We start from the raw sequence: 18,894 nt of genomic DNA, 5'->3' as shown, positions 1-18,894 counted from the left end.
TATCGTTTTTATGGATGTTGTCATCCTTGTTAAATTTATATTTGTCAGAAGATATACTATAATTATTGTCAAAAATAGTTTGACTAACCCCTCCCTAAATATCCAAAAATACTTCCATGGTAATACTTAACTATTATCTAATAATATTTTAAACAAGGATGACAACATTCATAAAATGTATTTTGTTACCGTTATATTTATTACAATATTTTAATTTTTTGTTTTTTTATCTTGATGTTCTAATTTTTTGATATGTTATGTCTTTATTTTCTTCTAAATCCTTTTTTCTTTTAATCCATCCATCTATATATTTCTATTCCTAAATTTGGCTTGCTAATTTGGCTTGCTCAGAATTACGGAATTCCTCAAAACCAATTATGACAATAAAAAAGCAGAGTAAGGCACTGATATTCTATTAAACGTATTACTGAAAGATGCTAGTTGAATTCGGTAAAATTTGTATGATTTGCCCTGAATATTTATCTTGATTTTTTTTACTATTCGAATGAAAACGTCAAAACCAATGGTTAATGAAATATTAGTAATAGATACTATAAAGAAAAAGATGACTTACAGTCTGTTCTTTCGTCTATAGCAAAATAACACGTCATTAGCAACCACTGAACCGATTAAGCTTTGAAGTTGAGAATCTATTTGCTATAAATTTGGCTATAAACAAGTACAGCATGCTGTATACTATATAAAGGTTAATTAATACCAAAAGACTAAAGTGTTTACCAGTGACAGCTTTTCTTCAATTGCCATATCCCTTGTACCTGATAACTGTGCTTTCTTTCTGTTTTTTTTAAATATCTAGCTTATTTATCTATGAAGCACAAAGTCTTAAATATGATTTATATGTTGATTCAGGGATTAAGGATAAGCAAATCTTGATAAATTAATCTTTCCCCAAATGTATCCTCAAAGGTAATATATTTTATAGTTTTTCATAGGGTAAAATTTGTTTCTCCTCCATTGATCTATCCCCTTAAATCCCTGCATTTATTTAAGGTATAATTTATGTGTTTCTGACTTAAATAGAACAAGCCCTATAGAATTAGAGAAATATATTACTTTCTATAATCTCACCTCTTTCTCTTCGTGGATTTCTAACATAGACAACAAGGATGACAAGATCCATAAAAGCGAAGCTAAAAAAAATCGAAAGTGAGACCAGTTTTGAGTAACAACTCAATTTAATGTTCAACATTATTGCAGAATAAAGATTGAATAAAACTTCTATAAAGAATTCCCAAAATTATTTTGATACAGGTTGCTTAGTACGTCCATACTTACATTTTAAAACTTGATTATAGATATGCTTCGCTTATAAGATTATACTTTATGGATTTAGGAATCAATTGACTTTATAATTATATCATATAAAATATTGTTTTTAAAAAAGCCAAAACTTATGTTTAAAACGGAAATACCTGGTATGATTATAGAGCTGCTACGATTTCCAATTAATACTTTTATTGAAATTATAAACACAAGTTTAAAATCAATAGGATAGTTCTAACATAGTCTAAATAAGCATCAACAAAACGAGTTTAAAAGGATATAATACTAAAATATAAACAAAATTTTTCTAAAATCGTTTGAAATAAAGATTCATTAATTTTAAATATTGACAACAAATTAATTTATCATAAAGATTTTCTAAAAATCTGTTTGTTAGATAAATGATACTTATTAATTGAAGATTCTCTATAATTAAGTTATGTAAGTCTTTAACAATGTTTAAATTAACTTTTTCTTCATTTATTTTTGGATTTCATATTTTTAAACTAAGTGTAAATATTCATATTTATTTTTAAAATCTCCCCATGATACGATGATTAATTGTTAAAAATCAGTAATAGGATGATTGTGAGTTTGTGTGTCTTGAATTTATTGGACTGTTTCTAATGTATAAAAGTTGCCATTGTTTGACAGTTGAATAACAGACTAGCCTAGACTGTTAATCTACCGTTATATTATTGCAATAAGTGACTTTGGACCCGTCTACATTGATAATGACATAGGGTTCATTGATTTAATTTCTCATTTATTAATGCTTCATAATACGAGAGAGAAACTTCAGGAAGGGGGAGGACAATAGCAGTTGAATCTTTATACCCTTATAATTTTGTTTATGAACTTATTAAGCTGAATTTGACACTTAATATTTAATTATTTTGCCACTTGCTATCCCTGTCTTCCTGCTAGGACCTATTTGTAGAATATCTATGCCTTAAAAGATATTTTCCCTATCAATCAATCAATGTCCGCTGTTTGCCGCAGTTCGAGCGCCACATCCACACTGAGTTCCCGCACATCTGGAGTGTCCAGCGGCGAAACAGGTTCCAGCACAGGCACACCGCCGCTTCATAAGCGACAGCTGCCACAAAACGGCGGCGAATACGCGGCCAAGTCTATTTTGTCAGTAAATAACGGTGATATGAACAAATTTAAGGACACATTTAGCAGTCAACAACCGTTAAATGTAAACTACCAGCGACGATACGCTACGTTAACCAAACCAAAAGCACAATCGCCGCAAAAATCGGCGGTCACTTCCAACCTAATGCGTCATCACAGCTTTCAAATTGTGTCCAACCGCCAAAAGTTGATACAAAGTGAAAACAGCGCGTTTTTCAAGGTACCTCCTACAACCACAGACTGGAAACCGTTATCATTGCTGTCAACACCGCCAAGTGGCGGGGCTCACATGAGCAACACCGCCAAATTTTTTGCCAAAGAATCCCACCCTAATAAATTTCTAACCTCAACACCAATCAAAGACTCGGGAACAACGGCAACCGCCGCTGTAAATGATACACCCTCCCTTGGATTTAAACCGGTGCATAAAGTGGCGCCGCCCGCCGTGCGCAAACCACTGCGGCAGGCCAGTTTCACCGCGCTAACGTCAACAGGTAACGGCGGCCCAACATTTACAACACGCCGTTTACTACCACAAATCATAGGAAAGACTAATGGCGGTGTTAAAACGGCGGTTGCAGCACCGTTCAAGTCTGTTGAAAATGGCAGTAGTGGCCCAGCTGTTACCGTTACAGAAGATGAAAAATGTTCTTTTATAGGTAAGGTTGCTTTTTAGTGTCGCAGCTACTCTAATACATAAGTTTGTCTATACGTTTTCACGTAAAGCTCTGTGATAGTAATTTAATTTCAATCATGAAAGACAAATTTGTACTACTCGTACTTTTGAAAAAAACTCTTTTCTGTTTTAGTAATGATATTATAAAATATTTGGATCGTGGAGAGAAAACGAAGTAGCGGGTACCGTCGTATTTTCACAGTAGCGTTTGATAGGTTAGGTTACGTAAGTGTCAATGATTGCACCACAGGGTTAAAGCCCTCCGCAGGGGCTAGAAATAGGATAAAAGGTACTGTAAAATTTCGACGAAAACCGCTACTTTGTTTTCTGTTCCTGATCCAAATATTTTTTTCTCTTCAGGAAACCTACCCAATGGAAACAAGCTGTACTGTACCTCGTCAGGTTTATACAACAAAATTAATATAATGTCCATCCATCATCTATCTATCTGTCTTTTTCATACTGTTCTATATATTTATCAATCTATCAAACAAACAAAATTGTACCTCCGTAAAAAATACAACAAAATTTTGAAAATCAACGCTCGGTAGATCTTGTCTTTCTACCTACCTATCTATTTATCTATCTACCCTACCTAATACCTATCTATCTTCCCATATATTTGTCTGTCAATCTATCTGTCTATCTATGTATAGTATATATCATTTGAGAAAGTTCTACTTAGATTTAAGATTATAATTTATAATGTTCAATTTATTTAAATAATACATAACCCACTATTGTATAAAATGGTAGGGGGTCAATTTAATGATTATTGGACCCCCTCCCTCCCCACGCATATTTTGGGTTAATACAAACCTCCCAGCAAATTAAGATAAATTCTTCTACAAGAGAAATGGATAAATATTTTGAAAACACTGAAAATTTTATCCATATGCAGTGCAATTGTCAATAAATCATTAGATACGACAATTAGTTTGTATTTTTTTTATAAATCATAAATAGTCTTTTTTTTAAAGATGTAACAGAAACTTAACTAATTTGAAAAAAACAAGTCTGTTTTTTAGTCTGTCTTAGTATTAATAACGACTTTTTTATCTGATTTCCTCCAAAATTTAATATCGATTTGTTCGTTTGTCATACTTTTATAAATAAACTTATTCCTATCCTGTGTTTCTGACTTCCATACTACTGTGACTGATAGACTTTTAAAAGGGGGATCTATATTCATAATTGCTATGGATTGGATCAAATAATTATAGTTAGAAGCTTTTATTCTTCAAAATCTAAAAATAAGATAAAGGTAGATGTTCTAGTGTCCATGAAATAGATTTTTTAAATCCAACGAATGCAATATTTGGCCCTTAATACGTTGGATACCTGTAAAATTTACTGTCCGTCCCTCCCTGATAATTTCTTTTAATAAAATAGTCTTAGTTTTCAGAATATAAGTCCCTCTCTCTTAACCACCTATAGAGCTCTATAGAAACAGTAGTTAGAGTATTGTTTCTGAAGTCAATAAGCGAATATAGTAGTACACTACAGTAGCAGAATAGACCAGGATCTAATTTTACTGTCATAGTGTGTCATATGACATCTTTGAAAATCTAATTATTAAGTTATTTGAATGACCATAATAAATTATACAATTCCCAATAAGAGAAATTATTTAGTAGGCAATTCATGATTTTTGACCAAAACCATCCCTATTGTATAATTCTGAAATGAGCATTTAATCTGTCCGTCTGTCCCTCAGGAGGTTATTATAACACAGAAACCTTATTTTCTTAGATGCTATTACAGATAGATATCTGAAATTTATTTTGAATATTTCCTGATAATAAGTATTTCCTATATGTTTGTCATAGAGGTAGGGGACAAGTTTTATCAACAGACTTAACAAACTTTGGGTACTCATAGCAAATCTTGTTTGATTGGTTCCAACTAGCAGTGTCCAAACTTTTCAACCAATGATTTTTATTTACATAAGGGGTAAATTTTTTATTGGGAATGCACATCGATTTATCCTTCACTGTCTTATATCCTTGGCAATCCAAAAATTTATTTAATTTTCATTAGAGATAAATGTCTGATATTTCTTGTACCAAATCTGGTCATAAAAGAAGCCTGACTATGAATGCAAACAAGCAGCTAGTGAGATCTTAAGCTAAAGACACACAGACAGAAGGCATTCTGTTACTTATGGGCATTGTCTACTATTTTCTTTTTATTATTTCTTTGCTGTCGAGAAGGACAGCCATCTATTGAGAAGCTACGCCAATAAAAAAAAAGCAGGGATGGGAGTATAATATCCCCGTTTTAAGTTCAAGTTCAAGGCAGAAATTCCTATCCACCCAACTAAATTAATGGGTTGTGCCTTTTTACCCCCCTTCCCCCTCCCCTAACTCTAGATTTTTCTCCCTCATCTTTTATATTCATATATGTATGTATGTGTGTGTGTGTGTGTGTGTGTGTGTGTGTGTGTGTGTGTATGTCTAACCTTTTAAAGCCTAAAATAGGAATATCTACTTTTTGCAAGTCTATATATGCATATATGTCTGTCTGTTTGTGTGTGTATATGTTAGGTTTTAACATTTATAACATAGAATTCTACACATTTATGTTCATACTATTCCTAAGAGTTATTTAATAACTAGGTATAACAATAGGATATATTAAAATACCAGCGGATCTGTTCGAGTTTTAGATGATTTTCAATATGTCACTTTAAAATGGATAGATGAATATTTATAGTAAAATACAGAATACCCATGTATGATGTTAGAGCAAGTTGAATAAAAATATGTCTTCCTCTTTTTTGTCCGTAGCGAAGGATCTCACTAACCGCTGAACCGATTATGGTTCTCCTTTACAGTGAAGCTTCCCATAGGCCCCAGGATGATTTTCGGCTATTTAAAACAAAATCTGGGTAGGCTATTTTTCTTCCATATCCATTTGAAAGGGAGCCTCTAAATACTAGTGGCGCAGCCACCATGTATTCTATTATCTAAAATTAATTAGCCAAAGAATCACAAATATGGCAGATTAAAAATCTTGCAGTTAGTTCAAGGTAAATGTTTATAGAATCAAACATTAAAAAAATGAAAATATTGAACTTTACAGACTAACTGGTGAAGGTAATTATATGCTCACACATGTTATAATTGTCCGGGGCAGGGTTAAGGCTAGCTGGTACTGAGTCAAAAACGAAAAATATTAAGTCTTGAAAAAAAAGTAACCCTCTAAACAAATCACAATAATACTTTTTCTCGTATTCATTCGAATCTGGTGGATAGGAACCGGTTCTCATCCATACGAAAAAACTATATCTAGCATCGTATTATATCCAGTTTTCTACGAATTTAAAAAAGTACAATCACAAGATTAAAACCAGTACATTCTATATCCGCGGAAAGCTGTTCAAATACGATGCGAGAAATAACAATTATAAAAGATCTGTTGGAGAGATGAACATCCGGCCCCTTTCCCTATGCTAAGGTGAACATTTTAGAAGCTAGGGGCCAAGCTGCTAGAAATATAAACGATACTGGTTTATACTGCGTTAAAATTTTAACAAAAATTTTATCAATGATACATTTATAGAAAGAATTTGTTTGTATACCATTGATTTAGTAGTATATTTGTATCATATAAAGTTCAAATTTCTGACGCTATGTGTCTCTTTCTTAATTTTTTATTAACACGTTTACTACTCTCTGATCATAATTTTAAGTTATAACGTTCATGAATTACATATAAAATAAAGTATAAAAAATTATACATATCATTACATTTTTTTAGTTTATTAATCTAAGAAGCATTTACAGTTTAAAATATGTTGTACTATTATTAGAAAATAGCCTCTCTCACAGTATGCAGTGCTCCCAGAGTAGTGCATTTGGGCACCCTTTTTTACAAATGGTAGTGCATTTGGAATTAAAATTCCCTTCACCCCCTCCCTTTAAATCCCCCCCCCCTTCCCTTTTTCCTTTCCCCTCCCCCACAAATTTACAAAAGGTGGTGCATTTCCATTTTCAAATCTGGGACCACTGACAGTATGGTAGCTATCTTTAAGGTCTAGTAGAATAAAATACTGTTAAATTTTGGACTGCCTTTAAGGCATTATTATTACCTATTGTTATAAGTGGTTTCATAAGCGATATTCTAAGGATTGCATATTAAACATGTTAAATTAGATTCCAGAATTGTTGGCTTTATACAAGTCGTACTATTGCTTATAACTCTTAAATCTATCCATCTTTTTATTTCTTTATAATCCAGGTATGAGTCGGAGGTTAGAGTTTATTCGTTGGCTTAAAATTTTTAGGTGCAATCTTGATTGGTTGGTTTTAATTAGCAGTGTCTAATATAAAATGTAATAAGGTTTTTTGTTATGTTTGTAGCTTAAGATTTCAAAAACAAAACTACTGAAAAATTTAGTACACCATCTTATGGAATCCACACACAGCTCTTGGGATGCTTTAGGGTTGTTAAATTTTTAGATTAAAGTCTTAAGGTGGTTTGGCTATTTGTCAGCTTTTCCCTACCTCTCCATATACAGATCTTTTAGATGCTAGGTGCGCGGTCGCTAGAAAATAATAATTTGATACTGCATTTCTAATTTTGTTGTACCAATCTACAGGAGTGATAGACATAAAGCCCGACACCTCAGAAGCCACAGCCAAGCCTCCAAGGTAACATTATTTAGAAGCTAAGTTACTCTATAATTCACTTTCTCCAAACCGTCTGTAGGTCCTTTGCTTCTTTTTTTGATAAACTTTTTTTTATGAATATACCCAAAAAAAACATTAGGTACACAATTTATTCGGCCTGTCCGTCTATTGGTCATGCTATATATCATATTCTTATGTATAAATAAAGGTTTGGTGAATTTCTATTATTTATCATTACCTTTACTGTCTTTCTTTTTCATATACTCCATTTTATGGCCACTGATTATCTGCTCTGTAACTCACTTTGTCCATACGTATGTTCATTCAACCAAGATTTTTCTATGTTTGGCCACTTGTCATCATTGTTAATCGGGCGAACCACATTTCCACCCCCTTTTATCTTAAATTAAGTGAAGTTTGAGTGAAAATAGAACATGAAACAAATTTTTAATAAAATGAATACACGTAAATATAGACATTAAAAATTATGTATGATTTTGATTGTTGATCCAGATATATCCATTTACTATCTACTTATCTCTCTATTTATCTCTTTCCATCTCGCTTTCTCTTACTTTTACTCTCTTTTTTTAACTGTTTCATTTATCAAATATTTGAAATAATCCTTACAGCTATCAGTTAACCAAACTATCCCCCCCCCCCATCATTTGTTTTTTTAAATAAGAGAGTTCAAGAGAAAACAAGAACATTTTCATCTATTTAATAGAAACATCAACCCCTCCCCCCCCCATAAAGTCTTCACAGGTTGTTTGACTTCTCAATAATTGTGATAAGGATAAAATAATGAGTGTCTACCTTCCAGAATGTACATTCGATTGAGACCCAACTTCTCCGCCCTCCTAATTTCATATTTGTGTGTGGATAGGGGGGGGGGGGGTGAGGAGGTTACACAATATATTAGTGGGATAATACCATTATTTTCTTACCCCAGGGGCTTTTTCGAGCTTGACCTTACGGTTTAAAGAATTTAACCCAGTTTAATACAAAAACAGGCATTTCTAGACAATAGGAAATTTGAATAATGATTCTTTTAACACGTAATGCTCTATTTTATACCCCTAGGAGTATTTCATAACCCACCTATCTCAAAACAATTTAATTTTTTTTCTATAGTATGAATTGGGTTCGATGGCAAATTTTACTTGGTTGGTTGACCTCCTTAAGATATGTTTAAAAATATTTCCTGCTTACTTAGCAGTTAAAGAGATCTTACTGGATAGATAGACAAAGAGACATAGAATTAAAGAACTAGAAAGTTTTTAAAAATATGTAAATAGATAGATAGAAAAATATGTAGAAAGACAGATAGATAGATAAAAAAATAAATAAATAAACAGATAAATATATAAAAAGATAGAGTGATAAAGGTATAGATAAATGAATAGATAGAAAGAAATATAGTTATATTGATTAACAAAAAGAAAGAGAAAGAAATAGATAGATAATTGTAGTTGTACTTGAAAGTTTTCATGTAACAGTTTTTTATTGGGTGAAATTCAAATTACTAGCTTTTTAGGGCGGTTATGTCATGCAATTGTTAGATATCTAGCCATCTAGCTATCCAATTTCTATCTAGCTATCTAGTAATTGAACTTAATGGTAATGTATTCGATAAACGTCTATTTATGTTTCTCTTAATTGCCTTCTTGATAGAATCATGTTGCTTATATGTACATTTAGTTATCTATTATTCTACATAAACGTCGTCTATTTATCTCTCTTATCACTTTTACTTCTTTTTATCTACCTATTTATCCATTTCTGTCCTCGCATTTAAGATCTCAATTTTTTCTCTCTTCATCTCTATCTCTCTTTTTATCTACCTATTTATCCATTTCTGTCCTCGCATTTAATATCTATTTTTTTCTCTCTTCATCTCTATCTCTCTATTTATCTAACTATTTATCCATTTCTGTCCTCGCATTTAATATCTATTATTTTCTCTCTTCATCTCTATCTCTCTATTTATCTACCTATTTATCCATTTCTGTCCTCGCATTTAATATCTATTTTTTTCTCTCTTCATCTCTATCTCTCTATTTATCTACCTATTTATCCATTTCTGTCCTCGCATTTAATATCTATTTTTTTTCTCTCTTCATCTCTATCTCTCTACCTATCTACCTATTTATCCCCTCTTGTCCACGCATTTCAAATTATAATTCCCAAATTACCCCGTTCACGCCCTATATCATTGTAAAAGAGTTCTTTGCACACTCCCATCTTCCCCCATTTTCAATAGTGTAGCTACTCTACGATTAAGGTCTGCCTGTCCGTTTGTCCGCCTGTCCGTTTGTCCGCCTGTCCGTCGTTTAAAGAACTTCATAAACATTGACTTATTTTATTGTTTCATCACGGATGATTCATCAATTAAATTATTTTATGTATTTTGCATTTTTGTATGATGTTAGCCAACCTTTGAATATTAATTTAAAAGGGGTTTCTAAAGTTTATATTTTTTATTAGAGTAACAGCAAATGAGAAGTCTAGCTCGAGTTGAAATTCAGCTGTAATAGTGTGGTATTATACACGTTAAGAGCCTCAAAAATTAGTTTTAACGCCCAATTGTAAAAGTAAAATGTAAAATTATTGCATTTCAACTTTTCAAGGACATTTTCAGGTTTCATTGAAAATTTTGATTTTAAAAGAATTTTGCTAATTAAAAAATAGCAAAGTTCTATAACAACGACCTAACTAAAGGACGGAATTAAAGATTTTATATGTTTTTTTCAAAGAAAATTTTAGGCAGCTGACTTTAAAAGAAGTTGAGCAAATTACATTTCCGTCACAAAAGAATATTGCACACACAGAGAGACAAAGTGAGTTATGGAGAAGATGCACATTGGTCTCAATTGCTTTGTAATGAACGGACAGTCACAGACTATCCAACCTGTAAATTCATCCAATTATCTATCTATTGACCATAAATTAGAGTATTACAAATCATTGCAAAATTTTGATATCCTAATTAATGGTGAATTTCTTTTTTTCCCTCTCTCTCTCTCTCTCACACACTCTGTCTCTCTTTCAATCTCCCTCTACTCTCTCTCTCTCTCTCTCTCTCTCTCTCTCTCTCTCTCTCTCTCTCTCTCTCTCTCTCTCTCTCTCTCTCTCTCTCTTTCTTATTGTTCTACCTCTACACCATAAATTATCTTGTAGTTAATAAGGGAAAGAGACGGGTATTCCTAAAGATATTTCATACATTACATATCAGTGGCGTGTACATCGATTCACCATTGGGGTGTGAAATCAGTAGGGGTTTAAAAATGGGGAAGTTTAACCTTCCAAATCTCAATTTTATGGGGGTTGTTGACACCCGCCTTCCACATGCCTCTGTTCCTTATCAAAACATCTGAGTAATACAAGAGGGGATGGTTATTTAAAACTCAGAGCCAGATCTTTGTAGTAGGCCATGTTCATTACAGACAACCAACCCTTTAACTTAATTTTGGTGGTTGTACTATGCAGTAGTAATAAGTAGGCCTGTTTGTTGGTCAAGACATTACTATACTTTTACAAATAACACTGATTTCATTATATTTAGTTATTTTTCAGGGAAACATATCCATAATCTTTTATTATTAATTAATGATAATTTCGAATGATTTCGCACTTTTTCACCGGTCATTAACTTCTCATATTTGCAACTTGTAAAGTAGATAGATATCATCAGGATAGATAGATAGATGGATAATTAGTAGAGTTTACTCTTCATTGACTTTATATTTGTAACGAGAAATTAAGATAGATATTTAGATGTTTAGGTACAAAGAAAGATAAATAATTGTTTTTTTAGAAATCAAATTGTAATTTTTCCATTAAACAAAAAGTAGGACAGCTAAGGGGGGGGGGGAGGGGTTAATGCAACCATCTCGTAATCAGTGATTAAATGGCACTTAGAATTCGAATTTCGATCTGAACTTTTGCATGAGTAATCCTTGGTAGGTCTATTTTCCCTAAATCGAACAAAAAGTTGGAAAAGTAACGGCTAACGGCTGGCGGCTCAGCCGTTTTGCCATTTCTTGGATATCTGTAGTGTAAATTAGTCACGAAACCTATCTTCACATAATACTCTTTTCAACTCCAAAACGCTATCAAACGGTTTTAGACAGCAGCTGTAGGTACTAGAAGTTTTAAAAATGGTTATTGCTATCATTCAACATGAATTAAACCAAAAATATGTTTCAAAAAGTTGATTCCTACGTAATTGATGATGAATTTACCCTGAAAATAGGCAAAAAACGGCTAAACGGCTGAGCCGCCAGCCGTTACTTTTCCAACTTTTTGTTCAATTTAGGGAAAATAAACCTACCAAGGATTACTCATGCAAAAGTTCAGATCGAAATTCGAATTCTAAGTGCCATTTAATCACTGATTACGAGATGGTTGCATTAAAACCCCACCCCCCCTATTGTTAGTTTTAGACGTTTTGTATTTGTAGGTTATATAGATACCAAAAATGGCAAATAATCCCTATACTAAAGTAACAGGCTGTCTGTCTGTTTGTCTGTGTGTTTATACCAAAGGATCTCGTTAACCGCTGAACCGATCAGGTTCTCCTTAACAGGGTACCTTCTCATAGTTCCCGGGAAGGTTAATAACTATTTTGGGGGAGGGTACCACCACCCTCCCAAGAGAAATCACAATAAATCGAAATTTTTTCTCTCTCGAATAGACTCCGACGTAACATTGCAAGGTATTATATTTTTTTTAAACTAAACATTTAAAGTGCCACTAGAGGCCTCTAGGGGGCGTAGCCGCTAGTTAGTAGATAATTTGATAGGCTCAATTTCTTCTGATATCTTTAATAGATAAAACGATAAACCAAGACAAAGAGACTCTGAATATTTATCTTTTATTTTTTAAAGTTGAAAATAATAAACTTGATAAATAGTAAGATAGAAATTTGAGCAGACCACCTAATATAAAATTTGCAAGAAAGAAAGCCAGTAGTTAAAATATAGATAGATAGATAGATATTAGATATATTTTGCAGTCTTTAAGCAACATTAATTTCATATTTGATACACAGTACACACATTAGGAAAAGAAATTTTATCAGCTAAAGAAATTTAATGAGGAGAAAAATATTAAACTAAGAAAAAAAAGAGAGAGAGAGGGAAGGAGGAGAAAGAGCAAGAGATAGAAAGAGTTATTTAGAAAGATGTCTTTAAATAAAAAACCTTAATCTATTATTATAACATGTGTTGAAATTAATTTGATAAAGAAAAGAAAATTGTTTTATATTAATCTTGTCTCAACTCTAAATAAAAAGTTTATGGGGGAACAAATTTCTACATTTATTTTAATTTTCATATAGATTAATGAAAATATAATAGGATATAGCTAGAGAGATAGATTAACTGATAGATGTTAACATTGATTTATTGATAAATTAATAGATAGACAAAGAGATAGACAAAAGTCACAGGAGCTGTGTCTGTTTAAAGTCTGTCTGAGTTTACCACAGGATCTCGCTAACCGCTGACCAGATATGATTTTCCTTTACAGTGTAGCTCTCATAGATTTTGGGAAGGTATATAACTCTTTTTGGGGAAATCACCACCCCTCCCCACCTTCAGAGGCCTAGTATTTGTATAAGAAAATTATGAAGTTAGATAGATGAAAAATAGATGGTTGTCAAAATAGATTGTTTGATAGATAAATATTCTATGGATGTGATCTTTTCAATAGATAGATAGTCTAATGGTCAATCCATTTACAAGTATAAAAGAGCACAGTAGAAAGTGTAAACAATATGGCCTAGTTCTTTAGTTAAATAGATAGATTTATGATTTGGATAGATTAACTATTCATTTAATTTGAGAATTAATAAATTCAGGGTTCGGAAGCCGCGCTATCAGCCGCGCGGCTGCGGCTGCGGCTGAATCCTAATTTGCGGCTGCGGCTGCGGCTGCGGCTGCTTAAAGTTATGGAAGTGGCTGAGGCTGAGAGTGGCTGAGGCTTAGTGCGGCTGAGAGTGGCTGCGGCTGAATGCGGCTGAGGCTTAATAAGAATTGGGGTGGCTGAGGCTTACAGTGGCTGAATTGGAATTTTGTGGCTGAGGCTTCGAGCGGCTGAGGCTTACAGTGGCTGAGGGTGGCTGAGGCTTACAGTGGCTGAAGGATTTGTGGCTGAGGCTGCGGCTTACTGAAAGCCGCGCGGCTCATAGCGGCTGCGGCTTACAGTGGCTGATTGGAAAATTAAGCCGCGCGGCTGAGTGAGGCTGAGGCTGAGAGTGGCTGATAACATAATTAAGCCTCGCGGCTGATTCTGAGGCTGCGGCTTACTGAAAGCCGTGCGGCTGAGGCTGTGGCTGAATTAAATTCAGCCGCGCAGCTGAATGCGGCTGCGGCTGAATACAATATTAAGCCTTGCTGCTGATCTTATGGCTGATTATAAAATAAGCTTTGCAGCTGAGGCTTCGGCTAAATTGGATTTTTTAAATGCATTCTAGGACATTTTTTGGAGAGTTGAGGGTGGTTAGGGGTTGTGAGAATAAGAGTGGAGGGAAGAGGGGGGAGGACAGCAGGATTTTTTCAAATGTTTGATTCAGAATTAGTACCCAAATTTTATACTGGTACCCAAAGTTTTATACTGGTACCCAAAATTATATACTAGTACTCAAATTTTATTCTGGTACCCAAAGTTTTATTCTAGTACCCAAAGTTTTATACTGGTACTCAAAGTTTTATACTGGTACCCAAAGTTTTAGTCTGGTACCCAAAGTTTTAGTCTGGTACCCAAATTTTACTGGTAACCAAAGTTTTATACTGGTACACAAAGTTTTATACTGGTACCCAAAGTTTTATACTGGTACCCAAAATTTTATACTGGTACCCAAAGTTTTATTCTGGTACCCAAAGTTTTATACTGGTACCCAAAGTTTTATACTGGTACCCAAAATTTTATACTGGTACCCAAAGTTTTATACTGGTACCCAAAGTTTTATACTAGTACCCAAAATTATATACTAGTACTCAAATTTTATTCTGGTATCCAAAGTTTTATTCTAGTACCCAAAGTTTTATACTAGTACTCAAAGTTTTATACTGGTACCCAAAGTTTTTATACAGGTACCCAAAGTTTTAGACTAGTACTCAAATTTTATTCTGGTACCCAAAGTTTTATACTTGTACCAAAAGTTTTATACTAGAACCCAAAGTTTTATACTGGTACCCAAAGTTTTATACTGGTACCCAAAGTTTTAAACTGGTACCAAAAGTTTTATACTGGTACTAAAAATTACACTGGTACCCAAAGTTTTTTACTGGTACGCAAAGTTTTTTACTGGTACCCAAAGTTTTATACTAGAACCTAAAGTTTTATACTGGTACACAAAGTTTTATACTGGTACCCAAAGTTTTATATACTGGTACCCAAAATTTTATACTGGTACCCAAAGTTTTATTCTGGTACCCAAAGTTTTATACTGGTACCCAAAGTTTTATACTGGTACCCAAAATTTTATACTGGTACCCAAAGTTTTATACTGGTACCCAAAGTTTTATACTGGTACCCAAAGTTTTATACTGGTACCCAAAATTTTATACTGGTACCCAAAGTTTTATTCTGGTACCCAAAGTTTTATACTGGTACCCAAAGTTTTATACTGGTACCCAAAATTTTATACTGGTACCCAAAGTTTTATACTGGTACCCAAAGTTTTATACTAGTACCCAAAATTATATACTAGTACTCAAATTTTATTCTGGTATCCAAAGTTTTATTCTAGTACCCAAAGTTTTATACTAGTACTCAAAGTTTTATACTGGTACCCAAAGTTTTTATACAGGTACCCAAAGTTTTAGACTAGTACTCAAATTTTATTCTGGTACCCAAAGTTTTATACTTGTACCAAAAGTTTTATACTAGAACCCAAAGTTTTATACTGGTACCCAAAGTTTTATACTGGTACCCAAAGTTTATTCTGGTACCCAAAGTTTTATTCTAGTACCCAAAGTTTTATACTGGTACCCAAAATTATATACTAGTACTCAAATTTTATTCTGGTACCCAAAGTTTTATACTTGTACCAAAAGTTTTATACTAGAACCCAAAGTTTTATACTGGTACCCAAAGTTTTATACTGGTACCCAAAGTTTTAAACTGGTACCCAAAGTTTTATACTGGTACTAAAAATTTATACTGGTACCCAAAGTTTTTTACTGGTACCCAAAGTTTTATACTAGAACCCAAAGTTTTATACTGGTACCCAAAGTTTTATACTGGTACCCAAAGTTTTAAACTGGTACCAAAAGTTTTATACTGGTACTAAAAATTTATACTGGTACCCAAAGTTTTTTACTGGTACCCAAAGTTTTATACAGGTACCCAAATTTTATACTGGTACCCAAAGTTTTATACTGGTACCCAAAGTTTTATACAGTTACCCAAATTTTATACTGGTACCCAAATTTTATACTGGTACCCAAAGTTTTATACTGGTACCCAAAGTTTTATACTGGTACCCAAAGTTTTATACTGGTACCCAAAATTTTATACTAATACCTAAAATTTTGTTTTAATATTGGTATCCAAAGTTTTATACTGGTACCTTAAGTTTTATACGAGTACCCAAAGTTTTATACTGGTACCCAAATTTTATACAATTACCCAAATTTTATACTGGTACCCAAAGTTTTATACTAGTACCCAAAATTTTATACTAATAGCCAAAAATTTATTCTGGTACCCAAAGTTTTATACTGGTACCCAAAGTTTTATACTAATAGACAAAAATTTATTCTGATACCCAAAGTTTTATACTGGTACCCAAAGTTTTATACAAGTTTTTTAGCAGTAGGAATTTATTTCAACATCTTTAGTTATGATGCAGTACAAAGCCTATCAACTCCCAGACGACGAGCCGATGCGCTACATGTTGAGCCACGGTCGAGGGTTTCTATGACATTAACTCAAGGTCCAACAACCCTGGATAACTAAGGGGAATTATATCTTTCCTTTGCGCCTGTTCATGTTGCACACCTAGCACCTAGGAACCATTTAATGTCTTCAGTTATAACGCAGTGTCTGCGCGAGATTCGAACCTATTACATCCCTGATGACAATCAGATGCGCTACTTGTTGAACCTTGGAGAACCAATTCTTTCCTTTTCTGTATTAGTTTAAGTGACATCTATCCAGCAACCAACTTTTTTTATTGAACTACCTGCCTGAAAGTTTTATGGTAATGAGTTACGCCTGTTTATGAGTTAAGGAAATCCTCCTACTCCAACTTTACATGTTGCACACCTGCCATAGCAGCAGTAGGAACCATTTAATGTCTTCAGTTATAACGCAGTGTCTGGCCGAGATTCGAACCTATTACCTCCCTGATGACAAGCAGATGCGCTTCTTGTTGAACCTTGGATAATTACGGGGAACCAATTCTTTCCAATTTAAGTGACATCTATCCAGCAACCAACTACCTGCCAGAAAGTCCTATGGTAATGAGTTACGCCTGTTTACGAGCCAAGGAAATCATACTCTAACTTTACATGTTGCATACCTGGCATAGCTGCAGTAGGAACCATTTAACGTCTTCAGTTTTCGCGCAGTGTCTGGCCAAGATTCGAACCTATTACCTCCATGATGACAAGCAGATGTGCTACATGTTGAGCCATGGTACGCAGGTTAAATTTGTCTTAAAAATAATCGTCTTTAAAATGCTTATCATATGTACACTTGCAATAAATGTATTTGTCATAAAAACTTACCTCTTATGAAAAATGTTTTTTTACAAAAGTGCTTTTTATTACAATTATTCATGGGTATAATTTTTATGACTAACTTTTTATGTCACATAATCTTAATGACAATGTAATTATGAAGTTATTACAAAAAATACTAAACAATAGGTACTGGAAAAAGAAGAACTGAATTAAAATAATTTTTTGGGGGGTAGGGTGATTTTTATTGGGTGGGGAGGGCCAGGGCGAGTAAATCACATTTTTAATTTTGGGGTGATGTTTAATTTTTTTTCTAAGGCAATTTTTTTCTGGTAGTGTGATGGTACCCTCCCCCAAAATAGTTGTAAACCTTCCCAGTACCTATAAGAAACTACCTTGAATAGGAGCACCATATCGGTTTAGTAGTTAGCGAGATCCTGTAGTACAAACATATAGACAGACAAACAAACAGACATCATAATACTTAATGATCTAAAAATAAGACAAATTTTCATTTTGAAATATTGGAGCTCTGATAGCTTTTTGGTACGGTAACAGCTTTGAACCATCTATCATCCGGGTTCGAATCCCAGAAGAAAAAAAAATTTGGGGGGATGAACGGTGACTTTTATTATTTTTTTATGGGAAAATAGGGGGGAGTTTGGTTGAGCACCCACCAGTTTTAATTTTAGTTTTTTAAAAAATTCAAAAACTTGGAAAAGGCAATTTAAAAAGTTTACATTAGTTCAGTAGTTATCGAATTCTTAATCTACAGACAAAATAACTCTCCATACTTTATACATTTCCCCCAAAAAATTATAAACTTTCCCTGGATCAATAAGAAGCTTCACATTACCACTTTATATAATAGAATATGTGGATATATTAAAAAAAAGAAAATTTGTTAATAAAATTATGGACCTCATTTATTGGCCAGTTCATTTATATATCCCATAAGAGGGGAGAGATGGATTAAAGGGGGTGTATGGGGGTTATTGTTATTTTAGCCAGCTGAGATTATTTCTTTATCAGAGTACATGAAAATATGGACAACATCAAAGTAATAATATATCGATTCATGTATTGCTTATAAATTCAGAAATTGTATAACATAATGATAAAGATAAAGAAACATTTTTTTTATAATAATTGCAGTTTCGAAAATAAAATCAATTTTAGTAAGCATCTTTGTAAAATAAACAAAATCGGATGATATATGATAATCATTTAACTATTTCAATCTATCGAGTACATAAAGATTATGTAGATTTTTTTGCATATTATACAGGACAATTTATTGCATTTTACAGACCTTTTTTAACCAACTTTAAAAAGTAAAATACATCGCTGTTTAAATTTTTTTTGTTAGAAAACATATTAGGATAATTTGTGTTCAAAATAAACACACACACACACCCTCCCCCCTCCTCAAATCTTAATTTAATTATTTTCATTAATTTAAAAATAC

At 33.1% G+C, this 18,894-nt stretch overlaps 1 protein-coding gene across 1 annotated transcript in view; it reads left to right on the top strand.

The window, feature by feature from the left end:
• LOC145317872 (uncharacterized) overlaps positions 1 to 18,894 on the top strand; it is a 110,788-nt gene that overhangs the window by 88,050 nt on the left and 3,844 nt on the right. The window contains exons 7-9 of the mRNA XM_080159153.1: positions 2,287 to 3,083; positions 3,461 to 3,502; positions 7,704 to 7,755. Coding sequence (XP_080015279.1) covers positions 2,287 to 3,083; positions 3,461 to 3,502; positions 7,704 to 7,755 — 891 coding nt within the window. The remainder of the gene's footprint in view (positions 1 to 2,286; positions 3,084 to 3,460; positions 3,503 to 7,703; positions 7,756 to 18,894) is intronic.

Source organism: Acartia tonsa, chromosome 1, assembly GCF_053477335.1.
Source record: "Acartia tonsa isolate MP-2025a chromosome 1, ASM5347733v1, whole genome shotgun sequence".
Lineage (NCBI taxonomy): Eukaryota > Metazoa > Arthropoda > Copepoda > Calanoida > Acartiidae > Acartia > Acartia tonsa.
Note: the sequence above shows the minus strand (reverse complement) of the source record. Positions and strands in the feature narration are given on the sequence as shown.